Source organism: Xenia sp. Carnegie-2017, unplaced genomic scaffold (genome assembly GCF_021976095.1).
Source record: "Xenia sp. Carnegie-2017 unplaced genomic scaffold, XeniaSp_v1 HiC_scaffold_19, whole genome shotgun sequence".
Classification (NCBI taxonomy): Eukaryota; Metazoa; Cnidaria; class Anthozoa; order Malacalcyonacea; family Xeniidae; genus Xenia; species Xenia sp. Carnegie-2017.
The window spans coordinates 8,901,177-8,917,183 of record NW_025813481.1 but is presented as its reverse complement, the minus strand read 5'-3'; the positions used below and the strand labels follow the sequence as shown (position 1 = coordinate 8,917,183).

At 35.5% G+C, this 16,007-nt stretch overlaps 1 protein-coding gene across 1 annotated transcript; it reads left to right on the top strand.

Moving 5' to 3' along the window:
* Positions 1-5,865: 5,865 nt before the first annotated feature.
* Positions 5,866-15,788, top strand: LOC124438090 (ras-related and estrogen-regulated growth inhibitor-like). Its single transcript, XM_046988078.1, has 5 exons — positions 5,866-6,072; positions 8,517-8,573; positions 12,851-12,927; positions 13,891-14,086; positions 15,390-15,788. The coding sequence occupies exons 1-5, from the start codon at positions 5,985-5,987 to the stop codon at positions 15,644-15,646; spliced, it is 675 nt and encodes a 224-aa protein (XP_046844034.1). The 5' UTR covers positions 5,866-5,984; the 3' UTR covers positions 15,647-15,788.
* The last annotated feature ends 219 nt before the right edge of the window (positions 15,789-16,007 follow it).

Below are 16,007 nucleotides of genomic sequence, written 5' to 3'. Positions count from 1 at the left end.
AGCTATGAAGTCACACAGTGGTGAGCAGGTCAATATTGTTGGGCTGATGTCGTGAAATGAATGTCATGTGAATGTTTTATGCAGTGCGGTGTTTTGAAATTAAATGAGATATGATCTTCGCACAGTCTGGACTCAGCTCTGCAGTGCCAGTGCCTGACTGAAAGTCACACAGTGGTGAGCAGGATTGAATGTTTTCTCGTGAAATGCATGTGAATGTGCTGTTTGAAATTAAATGAGATATGATCTTCGCACTTAGCTGGACAATTTAAGCAATCGTCTCAGGACCTGAAAAAATCAGGTGACTCAACGGGATTCGAACCCATGAAACGAACCCATGAAATGTCATGCGAAAACATTCACATGACATTCATTTCACGAGAAAACATCAGCCCAACAATATTGACCTGCTCACCACTGTGTGACTTCATAGCTCAGTGGTCAGAGCACTGCAACAGAGATCATGCGAATCGTCACCTGATTTTCAGGTCCTGAGACGATTGCAACCAGCTATGAAGATCAACTCATGAAACATGCATGAAAACATTCACATGACATTCATTTCACGAGAAAACATCAGCCCAACAATATTGACCTGCTCACCACTGTGTGACTTCATAGCTCAGTGGTCAGAGCACTGCACCGGCACCGCAGAGATCATGGGTTCGAATCCCGTTGAGTCACCTGATTTTTTCAGGTCCTGAGACGATTGCTTAAATTGTCCAGCTAAGTGCGAAGATCATATCTCATTTAATTTCAAAACACGCACTGCATAAAACATTCACATGACATTCATTTCACGAGAAAACATGAGCCCAACAATATTGACCTGCTCACCACTGTGTGACTTCATAGCTCAGTGGTCAGAGCACTGCACCGGCACCGCAGAGGTCATGGGTTCGAATCCCGTTGAGTCACCTGATTTTTTCAGGTCCTGAGACGATTGCTTAAATTGTCCAGCTAAGTGCGAAGATCATATCTCATTTAATTTCAAAACACCGCACTGCATAAAACATTCACATGACATTCATTTCACGAGAAAACATCAGCTCAACAATATTGACCTGCTCACCACTGTGTGACTTCATAGCTCAGTGGTCAGAGCACTGCACCGGCACCGCAGAGGTCATGGGTTCGTATCCCGTTGAGTCACCTGATTTTTTCAGGTCCTGAGACGATTGCTTAAATTGTCCAGCTAAGTGCGAAGATCATATCTCATTTAATTTCAAAACACCGCACTGCATAAAACATTCAAATAATCTTCTTGTTAAAATAACTTAGTATTTTGAAAAACAGTCATTAAATTGAAAAGTAATCTAACAACGTTCAAATCATAACTTGTGTACAATTAATCCAAAAAAGTAAGAGAAGAATTTTTTATTTAAAACTACTTGCCTTTAATAAATTAACTATAAAAATTTTTTAAAAAATTAAAACAATGCATTTTGTAAAAATAACTTAGTGTTTTGAAAACAGTGATATAATTAAAAAATAATCTAATAACTTTAAAATCTTGATTTGTGTATAATTTTTCTACAAGACTTGGACTAGTTTTTTTTTATTTCAAATTGGTTACCTTTAATTAATTAAAAACAAAAATTATAAAAAACTTAAAAAAATAAACATTTATTTAAAAAAACTTAGTGTCATTAATAATAGTCATACAATTACAAAATAATCTAGTAACGTTTAAATCATGATTTGTGCGCAATTTTGCTGAAAAAAGACTAGTATTTTTAATTTAAAATTTATTGTCTTTAATAAATATAAAATAAAAATAATAAAAACTTACATAATAATCTTCTTGTTAAAATAACTTAGTGTCTTAAAAACAGTTATTAAATTAAAAGTAATCTAATAACGTTCAAATCATGACTTGTGTACAATTTATCCAAAATGTAAGACAAGAATTTTTATTTAAAATTGCTTACTTAAATGAATTTATTATAAAATGTAACAAAAGTAAAATATCCATTTAACAAAAAATCTAGTGTTTTTAAAATAAGTATTATAATGATAAAATTATCTAATAACGTTAAAATCTTGATTTGTGCATGATTTTGCTACAAAACGTGGACTAATTTTTTTTTAAAACTGGTGACCTTTAATAAATTTAAAACAAAAATTTTTAAAAAAAACTTATGAAAATGAACATTTATTTAGAAAAATCTTAGTGTCATTAAAAATAGTCATACAATTACAAAATAATCTAATAACGTTTAAATCATGATTTGTGCGCAATTTTGCTGAAAAAGGAAGACTAGTATTTTTAATTTAAAATTGATTGTCTTTAATAAATATAAAATAAAAATAATAGACATGTTTGCCTTTATTGATTATATAACAAAAATTATAAAAAAACTTAAATAAGTGTTTTTAAAAATAGTGTTATAATTGCAAAATGATCAAACACCGTTAAAATCTTGATTTATGCATAATTTTGCTGAAAAACATGGACTAATATTTTTTATTTAAACATGTTTGCCTTTATTGATTGTATAACAAAAATTATAAAAAAACTTAAAAAATAAACATTTCGTTTAGAAAAGTTAGTATCTTGAAAAATATTGATACAATTAAGAATTAATGTAATAATGTATAAATCATGATTTGTGCACAATTTACCTAAAAAATTAAGACAAGATTTTTCTATTCAAAATTGCTTATCTTTAATAAATTAACAATAAAAATGTAAAAAAATTAAAATAATGTATTTTGTTAACCCTTAAATACACATAGAGGGAGAAACTCAATGCAAAAATCTGTTCTTTGGTATTTTTCCTTAAGATAACAAGCAATAACAATTCAATAAAAAAATTTTTAAAAAAACCATTTTTTCTTCTTAAAAAAATTTGTGACAGATTTGTCACATTGGGCATTAAGCGCTACTTTGTATAATAAAAAAACTAGAGTTAATAATTATATTGTATTCATTAACAAAAGCATAAAGATTGTGAATATAACAAGAGTTCTAATCAATCAATACGTTATTCTGTCACTATGTAGAAATCTTTATGATTTTATTTATTTGTGTGGTATTCCATAATGCAATTTCTGTCTTTATTGAAGCAGAGATAAACATTGTATTTGCTACAGACAACATGAGAGCGAAAGGTAGAGCAAATTTTACATCTCTGACGATGTCCGTCATCCCAGGACCGCATATGATCTCTTTAATTAAGCCGTATCTCTTCATTTGGTTGAGTGGTTGGTCTTTTTCGAGATGTTGAGGCATTGGAAGATCGTCTTCTTTTTCTTTCTTTCCCTACGTTAATCAATCCCACTGCAATTGTTGCTCGGAAGCCACTGCTTTTCAAAATGCCAGTAATAAGCATGTTGTAGATCACATAATTACTCTTCACTGCACTTCTAAGATGGCTACCGCTAAGGATGTCTAAACGTCACTCAACACCATTACACCAACATCTCTCAAAGGACTGCACCAACATGGACGAACAAAATGTAGCTATAAACATGTAACGATACTCCCGGGTTCAAACCATTCACTTTAAAACATTTTCTTTAAATAAAATATCGCCCATATATGAGGCGAAATTGACGAAGCCACCTCATTGAAACCGTCATGACTGATTAAAAATGTATAGCTATAGCTTGTAGCATACTGGAAAAGTGAAAAAAACTCTTTTTTATGATGACAAGCAAACGACCTATGCCTTGACAGTAGCTATAACCAGCATGAAAAAGACACTGCGAATGATCTGGACCAATGTTCATATTTGCTGTTATTGTAAACATAGGCATTGATTCCTGATGTTTCCCAGATGCTATGTGAATGCTGCATGTGACACAACAACTAATACATGAAATCCGCCAGCAATGATTGGTTCATAAAGATTTTTAGAATGCTGAAATCCAAGCCCCCCTAATTAGCTAATTATAACCGTTCTAATAAAGAGCACCGGCTGTAACTATGCAAGTTCCAATTGAAATACATTTAAAGACATTTTCATTTTCCAACACACCAGCAGCAGACGGTCGTAGCGAATCCAGGATAAGGCGAAACAAATTATACAGCCGCTCATTTTCAATTTTAGATATTTTTATAAAAATGCCATTGGGTATGAATTTCAGAAAAACATACATTACCAATGGGATCGGCTATTTATGGATCAAAAGAAGTGAATCTCACACGAGGAAACGCCACGAGTGCTGACATTCAAGCTTACGTAATCCCAAAAATAAAATAATTAGTTAGTTTATGCAGATGCGATCAGCAAGTGGCCGACGAAATCGTAAAGGACAATCGACAACGCCGTTTAATTGTCGTTTTTATTTGAGGCAGAGGCTGACCAGACTACTTGACCTCTGGAAGTCAGCTGAGATAGGAAAGTCCACTTTGAACGACGCTTATGTTTTTCTGGTGTAAAATTCGCAAACATTTTCAGAGTTTCATTTTAGCGGGCTCAGAACGCATGCGCAGAAAAAGTTCAAGTCGTTGGTAAAGTGGCAAATTTTTCTTCGCAAATTTACCTTAATAATACCAAGTTTTAAAATATATAAGAGCAAGAAGATGATCAATACCTAAGTTTTCACTCCAGGTGCTTTGACGTGCGATCCATTTCCAGTTTGCATCTCAGTCAAGTGTAAAAACGATTAGGGTAATGGCCATTGACAACCAACTGTTGGCCGAATTTAACATTCATGTGGTTTTCTAGGTAAAAATAGATCATCGACTATAAATTTATAATTAACTCATGTATTGAGTATTACATAGCAATAAAAAAATACGCAAGTAATTGCAAAAAAAGTATTGGCTTTATAAACAATCAAAACAAAGCACATCTGTTTAAATCATTGATTAATTAGCTGCACTACTTTAAATGGCGGATCGCAAGAAAAAAGAACCCTTCTCTCTCACATATTACGATGTAAAAGTTCGCGTATTTATTGCTTCTTTTTGAAAACCCTTTCTCCGAACATTTCAACCATTTTGATTTCAACAGGTCGATAATTGTGTTATTAAAAAGATTATGTTCTTGCAAACAACACGAAACGAGTATTACTTCGAACTTTTAGTTCACAGCAATAAACTTGAACATTCCACAACCGACGTTCGCACATTAATGCGCAAATCTAGCCAACAGACGAGTAGAGAACCATAAAAACGTGACGCAAATATAGCCAAAAAATAGGACGAACTTCCCTTGTTCCTTGCGGCAAATCACAAAAAATTTGTTTCAAACAAACATTTATACGATAATAAAGAGTACCGTTCAAATGGAAATATTGTTTCGTATAGTCTCGAAAGAAATTTTGATGATGAGACAGAATATGGCCCATCAAAAGCCGAGTACGGGTAATCCAAGTGAGAAAAGACTATGGATTAAATGATGTGCTAATTGACATTGAAATTTTCCTAAGATAAAGAACATCATAACAAGAGTGGGAATTTGTTAAAAGCGTTCTTTGATCTCTGAAATTGAAACCTACAGAAATGGTGTAAACTTTTTTTCATAGCTAACGCCACACTAGCGACGTCCCGACAGTTCCGGCAATATCAATTTGCAGCGTACTCTATGAATCATTTAAAGGAAAAGCGGGCATGTTTTTTAAATCACCAGTCGGAAAAATCCACAAAATTTATCAGACAAACGAGCGATCGTTTGCTTGCTAATGGAATTCACAGCCGCTAGTAAAAAAGACCGTGTTTTACGCAACGTGAATCCTCATTATTTTTGCCCGTCACATGTCCCACAACGCGACAAGACTTTACAGATGAAGAAAAATATCTGAACAACTTTCAGCCTCTCATCAATTCGTCAATCAGCACATCGGAGGTCAAGAGCAAGATCTTATGACGTCGCTTATGCGAGCATTTGAAGCGTGTTTTATAATTCGATTGCGTTCGAGGTAATCTATTTACGTATTACGTACGAAAGGCTCAAACTAATGTTAAACAACACGAGTGGTCAAATCATTCGAGATCCGTGAAAGCAGAAGCAGAAGTAGCTACATTAGCATGCGTCATGTCTACTTCAGGTAGTTTATCGATATGTTTAGACCCGCCAGATGTACGATTGGTGGTTTTGGGCCATCGCAAAGTTGGGAAAACAGGTAAGCATGTTGCACTGTTGCAATAACGCCTGTCTTAGAATTTATGGTGGTGTGGCGGTAAGTCAACCGTCGATATTTTTCGTATTCCACTTACTTCCACGTCAATTAGAGCTAAATTACAAAACATGGTCAGTTGTTTTGGGAATTCGAAGAAGACGGTGTCGCACAACAAAGTATATTGATTCTTCGAATTTGATGTCGCCGTACTTTATGCAAATTAGATTCAACGCAACTTATGCAGAATGCTTAAGAAAATTCTTGCGGCATTTATACAGACATCAAGTATAACTTGAGTAGGATAGGTTGCTTGTCTACAGATAATTTTCACATTACCGCCTCATACTTGAGTAGTTGAAAATATTTCAGTAAATAAGTACCCATATATGTGAGGCAATTGAAAGCAATATATATACCACTTTGAAGTATGCATTGGTGAGAGAAAGATCGAGATTAGATCGCTAAATTCTTGCAGAGAGATTAGTAACTTTTCTCGTACGAGATAAGATGTCGATCAAAACAAAATAGGACGAGAAACGCATTCCTCGACCTCGGATCACTTTATCGGTTTAGTGCGACGTCAACTATTTCACTATATCAGATATCTATTTATTTAGACATTCTGTCAACCGGATAGAGAAAATCCCTTGACATAGAAATGAAATATGCTCACAACTCGGTAAACTAACGTCCACATATTAATGCGGAGCATTGACACTTTTGAGGAGCTAGCTCCGATGTATCATGATTCTTTTTATTTTTGGCTTAAGTACACTAGTATATGTTGCTGGAGTTTGTAATACAAAAAGCATGGCACTCACTAAGGTGGATTGTCAAAGTTGAACGCAAAAATTGCGTCTATTTGTTGTTCTTTCGGTCTGCATTAATGAAATATGCACAAAAACTTATTCTCGTGTCAATTTTCTAAAGCTTTTCAGAACACTGTGGCAATCGTTATTCATCCAGAATTTACTTTTTCAATTTTGGTATAAATTTTTGCACGGCTGCGCAGCTGTATACAAAAGATGTTGACATTGAACGGTCAATATTTGCAAAGTAATTCACGAATTATGTCGCCATTAATATCACTCGAAAAGTTTATCGTTCAATCGTAGGAGACCAAGAGCACTGATACACGCCTTGACGGAAACAACATTTCCTGAATTATTTTTTGAGTGTACATCAGCGTGTTGACGGCTGCTTGGCTCGCTTTTCAATGTTGCATTATTAACACATACGCGTGCGCTGACTGCAATGCACGTATGTCACGAAATGCTACGGATTTGGTGGGGAAAACGCACAAATATATCTGAAACATCAGCAAATGTTGACTTTCGGTAAAAAGCACGCGCATTTCATCTTCAGCCTTTATTTGCTGAAGTTTTAAAGATGTGATGACTGCTAAACGATTGATAGAAAATCACTTGGTAAGGTGCAATTGCTTTAGTTTAATTGAAATGCGTGGTGATTTGCTGTTAAGAATAATGATATAGAAAAAGGAAATGTGATTAGGCAACGCTAGTTTTTTGACTTTTATCGAAACTTCCTTTGAACTAGAGAAATTGATTTTGCAGACATTTTGGTAAACTTTCTTCTTGTCTTAGAAAATTCGCTCACTTCACAAAAATTTCGAATTCGAATGACTAGCAAATACTTTTATTTATTGGTAATGACGAGCGGCAATCCAACTGCGTTCCACGAGCAGCAATATTCCATGCACATATTTTGTTGCGATAAAAACCGATAAAACCAGGTTCGTCCAGACTTATCGCAAAGATAAACAAACATTGAAGAGTACACAAATTTCACTTATACTTCGTTATCAGACGCAAGGGAAATTCCTCTTATGATGGTTTTATCGATTTGACGATTATGACAGACGTATACGTTATATAATAAAGGAAGACATCGAGTGTTTCATTGATTGAGATCGAAGTTTGCGAAACATTTTAAAGAGGAGATAAAAAACAGCTATAATGTCACATTTTATCCGTGTGACACGATGTGTAGCCGCATCATTTTCAGCACACAGATAGATGCTTGTGTGTCGTTGTGGCCCTGACGTAAACAATCTGATAAATTCATGGTTCCACATGCTTAAAGTCATCATATCTGACGGAACACATTTCTTGATTGGTATAATATAATTGTTGATTGAACCTCTTCAGCCATACACCCAACCACTAGTAATGCACAATTTTATACATTCAAACCACTTTATTTCTAATGTCTGTTTGTTTCCCCGCACACATCCATATATAAAGCAGTTTTTCGAAAGTGTCAAAATGAATCCAATTCATGTCTAATTAAATTTATCGATTTATCGATGCTCCAGCAGCACATGATTTTACAACGGTCTGTGATTGTTTCATAATGAATATTCCTTCCCAGACGAAGACGAGCAATTCCATATTCAAGTAGCTAAAATTACGTTCTCTTCTTTACAGCATTGACGGTGAGATTTTTAACCAAAAGATTCATTGGTGAATACGAAGAATGTCAAGGTATTAACTAGCTACTTAATTACATACCATGGCATGGATAGCTATCGAGCTTAACCGGCACAAATCTAAGTTTTTTTCATGATAAAATCATCATCGGTTTAACTAGCAAAAATTTACTGAAAGCACTGGGTAATTTAAAGTAGGATGATGGCCCTGGAAAGCGTAGGAAATGAATAATTGAAATCGAATGACGTAAATAAACTTTAACAACGGGCGGCAGGAACCACGAGAATGCTCAACAGACTGTCAAGACGCATTTTTAATTCCGAGTTTATACGGGATTTTTTCGACAGGCTTATCTAGACGACTGTGACCGACTATCCGATGTTCATTATATTTCGATTGATTTCATATTAATAACAAACTGTGGCATGTGGGCTGTCAATTCCCCTTTTATAAAGGACTGCGAAGGTCAAACTATAAATATAGATGGAAAGTCAAAAGGTCATCATCGTTCTTCATAAGTTCATATAAGGTTGTCTGGAATGATAAATAGGCCACTGTTTGCTCAGCAATGTCGATGACAGGACATTGATTAAATCAAATTTATATCCATCATCTCCCACAAATAATAATAAAAACTTTAAAAAGGACTTGTGTGATTGTGGACAACGGACAAAGCTTAACCATGCAATTTTCAACATTCAATTTCGATTGCTTCTGGAATGTGGGCGTCGCTCGCTTTACTTCCAAAATTTTTTAGTCCATTGAGTTTTATATGGTTTCCTTGATGTTGCCATACTGCAACGCTGGGAGACAAAGGCTTGAGCGAACGCAACAACAAGCAGTTATTGAAATGACAATGTTGCGCTAGCTGTACGTCTAGCTTACGCGTAGATTGATGGCACTATTGCAGTTTTTTTTCATCGATGTTGTTATGTACAATATACCAGTGGACAATGGAACCAATATTTTTTGACAAAGCTACAAACATGGTGTATGTACTGCATGAGTAGAAGTGTGTAATAATACATTGTGCAATAATTTAGAACAGACCATCATGAAATCCATTAATCGAATTCTGACTTCAAATTGACAAGTTGAGAACACACTCGGATTCGATAACAAGGAATTAGTACAAAATGTGTGAGCTTATTATTTCGTGAGAAAAAGTTTTCAAGCCTAACAAATCAAGTACAATCTGCGCGCAGTTACAATCTCGCTCAACCGTCATAGTGTATCTTAATCTGCCATATGCATCTCACAGATCAAAAACAATTTAGTTTAACTGTACCACATGCGGATATGATTTTAAACATAGACATAATTTCTAAAACAACGTCATAAAATTTCAACAATTACCGCGCCTTCTATCTTTTTCCATCATAACAACACGCAAGTGCGCGTTTCTCGTGAGAAACAGGAAATATTCTGAACGTGGGTTTTACGCAAAATATGAACATGAACTAAACTTTTCGAGCCCCCCCCCACCCGCTACTTTGTAATCACAAATCCTTCAAGAAAGAGTACACTGGTCTGTTTTACTTGAAAGCAAATCCCTGCCAACCTAGCTTTTGTATGCCAGTAGAAGTTAAAATCAATCTAAAAAATTAGACTTATAAGCTAACCTTTTTTTAATTTTTAATTGGCCGGCGAATGTATAAAGAGCAGGCTTGGTTATTTTCATATAACTTTGCTACAGATTGCTCTATTTTTCATGCTATACAAGCCCGAAGAAGGAAAACTTTCTCCCAGAAGTTGTATTTTTACTTCGAGTTAAGAATTTTTCTCACGCACGATCCACGACATGGTAGAGATACACCGTCTAGTGACTGAATGCTTTGGCTTGTACAGCCATCAATCAAATATTGTCGTCAACCGAAATGAGAAATAACTGTGATTTATTTTAAAAAATTGAAGGCTGTGTTTCAATGTTGCCGTTTAGAAGATGACAGAACGAGCAAATTTGGGAAATATGTCTATCATGTAATGAAGCTCCGACAAGAAATGTTTGTCTTGTTGAGAGGTTATGGAGACCAATGACAAACATTTCAACAACTAAACATTTAGTTAGCTGATAAATTACACTGATCCTATGAAATGTGAAAAAAGGTTACATGAAATGTATCGCACAGATATTTACGACTCACAGTTATCGCCCGTATTCCGTTTGCGACACAGAAATAACGTTCCCGCTAATCAATGCAAAACTCATTTCTAAATCGATAGCAACATTTTTGCCCAATCATTTCAAACAAAGCAATGAGCAAATTGAAAATACCGTCTTGAAATACTCACGAGGTGATTTTGAAGCTTTCAAAGTGACTAGGTTATATTTAAAATACAGGCGTAAAACCTAATAGATGCTCTTAGCTTAAAGGCATTCCATTTCAATTCATTCACCAAGATTAATTGCTGGAATTCTCATTGAGATCACGGAAGGCTTAAAGACAATGTTCATTTGCGTGTGTGTGGAGATGCACTCTTGGTTTGTTATTTGTGTTTTTACATTCCTCGATGTCAAAAACGGTTGACGACAAATTTTACATTAGGAAAACATGCGTTGAAGTCTGCACGTTTCAGCTACATACCTAAAGTATTCGATTAATTGGGCAATTATAAAAACGGAGCCTGATGATAAAGTTCGCACGTTTTCAAACGTGGAGAATGTGGTTTATCATTTGATCTCAATCGGTCAGCGCAGTGAGAGCAAAGCGGGAGAAGAAATATCATCAATTTCACTCTCCTTAAGTCAACATGCAATACACGTTTTTGAACATGTGCATTCATAGAGATCCAAACACATCGTTAATTTCTTAAGCAAAGTTACCAGAAGCTACTCTAGCCTCGCAATAAAAATCTATTTTAGATGTAAGGGATTTTTCTAAAATGTCCACTCTATAAGTTGACGTACTATTGAGTTTTGAAGGTATATGAGCCGATGGAAACGCAGGGGTGCATACCTTCACAATAATAAAAATATTTCAGACGTCTCTTTTTTGAGTAGCTAACTGTGTTTTTGAGCATCTAAAAAAACAACCACTACACAAAAACAATAAGAACTTTCCAGATAGGAATTGGAAAAAAGGCCCAATGAATTGTTTGCTATAAGTGTGTTGACTATCAGTAGTTTAAACAACATAGTGTACCTGTCTTTCTACCTTCCCAGATAGCAGTTGATGTTAATCTTATAGTAAAATGAGGCTAGGACCATTTTATCACGAAAAAAATCCCCACCGTCCATTTCGTTGCTAAAGATAGCGAGAACTTGAAAAGACATTCCAAGTATTAATTGATCGTGCAGATGTGAAGTTCTCTGTAAGCCAATAACTTTGACAGACGCAAATATAATTCAGCGGAGAAGCATTTTAATGACACACATTCCATTCACTAATGAGCGTAATGACATGGACCCCCCGGCTAATGTAGCTTTCTACGTTGTATAATAAATAGACATCCGACTTAATGACCGTGGTGTACAAGCTAAAAGCTGATGCTTTTAAATTAGAAAACAAATGAACTTTTTTAAAACCATTCTATTGCTGCGACATTGCCATCAAAACCTTACCTTCTCCTTCTTTTACTTTGAACGATTTCATCTGGGCATGTGCATACATAAAAATCGAAATGCGACAATGTCATCAAGACTAAGAGTGTTTCTAGTGCTACAAAGTACAAACTCTAGCATGGGAAAGCGATGGTCAATTTTATCCTTGCGCCCACCTTACAATGATCTATAACGAAGGAAATTAGTTATTTCGCAGGAGTGTTACTTGCATTAAAATGCTCACTTTCACACGAGGTTTTAACTCATTTTTATTTCATGGGAGTGTTACTTGCATTAAAATGCTCATTTTCACCCGAGATTTTAACTAAGGGTTAGCAGTTTGTCATAAAAACCACGTAAAAATTTCCAAAAATGTCTGGTATTTGTATAAATCAACACAAGGACAATAAAACTAAAGATTTAGCTGGTAAAAAAAGGATGCATGACATTGACTCGAAATGACTAACATCTCCATTAATTATGAGAAATTTTTTTACCGTTATACCGAAAATAGGCAATTTGTTTGGAATTTATAATCTTTTCTACTTCTGAGGCATTTTTTTAAATTCTATGATTTCTGAATTTATTTCGAAAGTGCAATTGATTTTTTCCAAGGGAATTCTTAACCAATGACATTTAAATTAAAAATTGGCTGCTATATTTTAACCCCTTGCCGATTAAGATAGACGTCACGAAAAGCTGAAGGCACAATTTCTCCGTGTATTAATTCAATACTAATATCTGTCAGTTGGCATTTAAAGGTAACTCGTGTTTGAAATAAATTCATTAGAACGGATGTATTCAAGGAAGATTGCCCTGGGAAATCACGACACAGTGAAATTTGAAGTGAGGGATGTAACTATAAAGGTTAGTTCAAGCAAAAAATATCTTGGCAATGAATTGGCCTGTTAGTCGAAAGCATCACACCAGTGGCAGATCTAGTGTACGTCAAAATCAATGATTTAGAAACCAATCTCCTAGATGCCGATCTACCGCGTCAAGGTGAGGCAAGGACGCCATCTTGAAATGTGGCAAACTCAAAATGAAAAATAAGCTAAACGAAAGTTTAAAAACCAATCCTATCAATTTAAGAATCAAACATAGACTATCAACTGAGCTACTGTCTATCAGCTCAGAAATTAGCCATAAATGACGTCATTTTGCCACCTCTCAAAATGGCGGCTTGTCTCACTCGTAACAATATAATTTCGGCGTAGTCAGATGTATACTAGATTTGGTTCTAGGTCATTGGTCAAAACAAATTACCGCAGCTCATTTTTGGATGTATTATTCTTTAGAAAATCAAAACCAATTGTTTTTTTCTAACTGCATTTCGAAATTAAATTGAGTAGCTGTAATTCATTTTCACTAACATTGGCTCACTCACTGTATCCCATGGTGTGTTTTCATGTGACGTCATGGCGGCCATGTTGGTTCGTTACATCCAAGGTCCGCAGCTCAACGGAGCATGAAATTTAAAATGAATGCTTTTCATTGTATGGGAATTTCTACCAACATGGAGTACAATAAAAACATTGTCCAGTGTACAGATTATGTATCAAACTTTAATATGCTATCGTGCATTTGATGTAGTGTTTTACGCTTGTATTTTAAATAGCAAAAAATAAAAGCTTTTTTACCTGTTTGCAATATGTTTTTCATTTACTTGATAAAAATCAGAAATAATCGAGTATCCCCAAAATACAAATTGCTCGTCATAATGGCATATTAAAGTTCTATAAAAAATTTTCGACACTGTAGAACGAAAGCTAGGATGCATAATGAATAATTGATTGACATAAATTTTAACAAGAACTGTTCCTATTTCAGGTAGAACAATCGTCGTTGAAGGATTTAAAAAGCATAGTCTGGGGCGAGGGCTTCGCTGTTACATACTCAATAACAGATAGGAGCAGTTTCAATTCAGCATTACAGATTATATCCGCCATTCATGAACAGAAAAAAACGAAAGACGTCGTCATAGCATTGATCGGAAACAAGAAAGATTTAGATCATTTTAGATCAGGTAATAGTGCGTTCAATCCAGATCAGTGGTTCAGACTGACAGCGCGCTCAGATTGAGTGCTGGGAACGATATCCTGGTTTGGGCACAAATCTGCAGGCCGTTCACACTACGTAGTACCCACTACCTTCGTTTATTTATAATTTCAAGTTTTTCACTGTACACAAGTTTTAAAACCTTGTGCTGAATAGGTGCTTCTCAGTACACGTTGATCAGGCGTCGTCGTTCACATTGGTACCCGTGCCCGAGCACCGTACTCGGGTACTACCTATTTTCGTGGTGCCCAGACCCGGGCACTTTGACTCGGGTACCATCAGAATGTTGTGTTCACATTGGTGCCCGTGCCTGAGTACCGTATCGGGGCATTCAGTCTGAACGCGCTATGAGTGCCCTGGCACGGTGCTCAGGCCAGGGTACCAATGTGAACACAACATTTTGATGGTGCCTGTGTCTGGGCACCACTAAAAGAGGTGGCACCCGAGTACGGTGCTCGGACAAGGGCATCAATGTGGACAACGACACCTGAGTAACGTGTCCAGTAAGGCACGTATTCACCACACTGTTTTAAACATGTTTATAATGAAAAACATGAAATTATAAATAGATGAAACTAGTGAGCATTACGTAGTGTCGTACTCCGGCACTCTAGTCTGAGTGCAATATAATTTTCACAATGAAAAAATCATCATTAGAAATTTTGACACAGCATAATAGACAAACTACGCACTAAATATAAAAATGTCTTTCATAAAAAAATGTGTTATTTTTAAAAGTTATAATTTCAACAATGCCCGACATTTTTAGTTTATAAGCATGGAAACTGCTCAAACAATTTTAATCAGTTAAAGAATGTATAACATTCAGATTGCACGAATGGCTTGTGAAATCATGAAATATAAAATACCGTAAATTATCTTACACACGCCCCGGCGTTCAATAAATTCTGTCGTTCTGAGAGGGGACGTCTGAAAAAGAAATGAGGCGTTCATAATATTTCTATTACTTTAATGTGAGCAAACATAAACAAAATTATGACTAAATACAAGGTTTTTGATCCCAATCGACAACCAACAATAATAATATACTAATGGTAATGTTATGGGGAGGGGGCGTCTATAAGAGACGTGGTGTTTGTTAGAGAGAGCCGTCAGATTACAACTGACGCTTCAAGGGGGAAGAGAAGCGTTAAGTAGAAACAAAGCATTTATTTCATTTAGGGCGTTTATTGGATGATTTACGGTAAACTGAGGTATGGGTTTTATTTTCTCAAAGTGCAAACCATCATTTCGCTCCCTTTAATTTTCAGTACCGCGGGAAGAAGGACACACGGCAGCTCATCAATTGGGTTGCTTATTTTTCGAATTATCCGCCTCGGAAGAGCCAGATAACGTCCGTGCCGCATTCTCGTCCATTCTCGATGGCGTTCGGAGGCGAAAAGCGAGATGGAGACCTTCGGTGAAGAAAGTGAATTCGTTGCCACGCACAAAAAAGACGAACGTTCGATACTTGAATGTGTTTTCAAAGTTAAAACACGATAAAAAACGACAAGTTGCGTTGAAGTGACTACAATATATATATACAGTAAGGAATGTAGGTAATGTAAAAATGTACAAGCGTTATTTAATAAGAATGAAAACGAAATATAACTGGATGAACTTAAATTGAACGCAACAGCAGAATAGCAATAAATTACGTTAGATCATAAGTTGACAGTAAATCTTTTCCCGCATGAATTTTTCAGATCGATTATGTTTCCTTGGGTTTCATGATGCTTGCTGCTGTGAAACAATATCACGCAGGAAAGGGTTAAATTTACTGTATACTTGCTTAAGCCCCAATCTATAGTGGATAGTTCCCCTCCAGAAGCTTAACTAGAACATAAATTGAAGGTGGGGGAGGTCGAGGTCGTGGTGTGTATTCATAT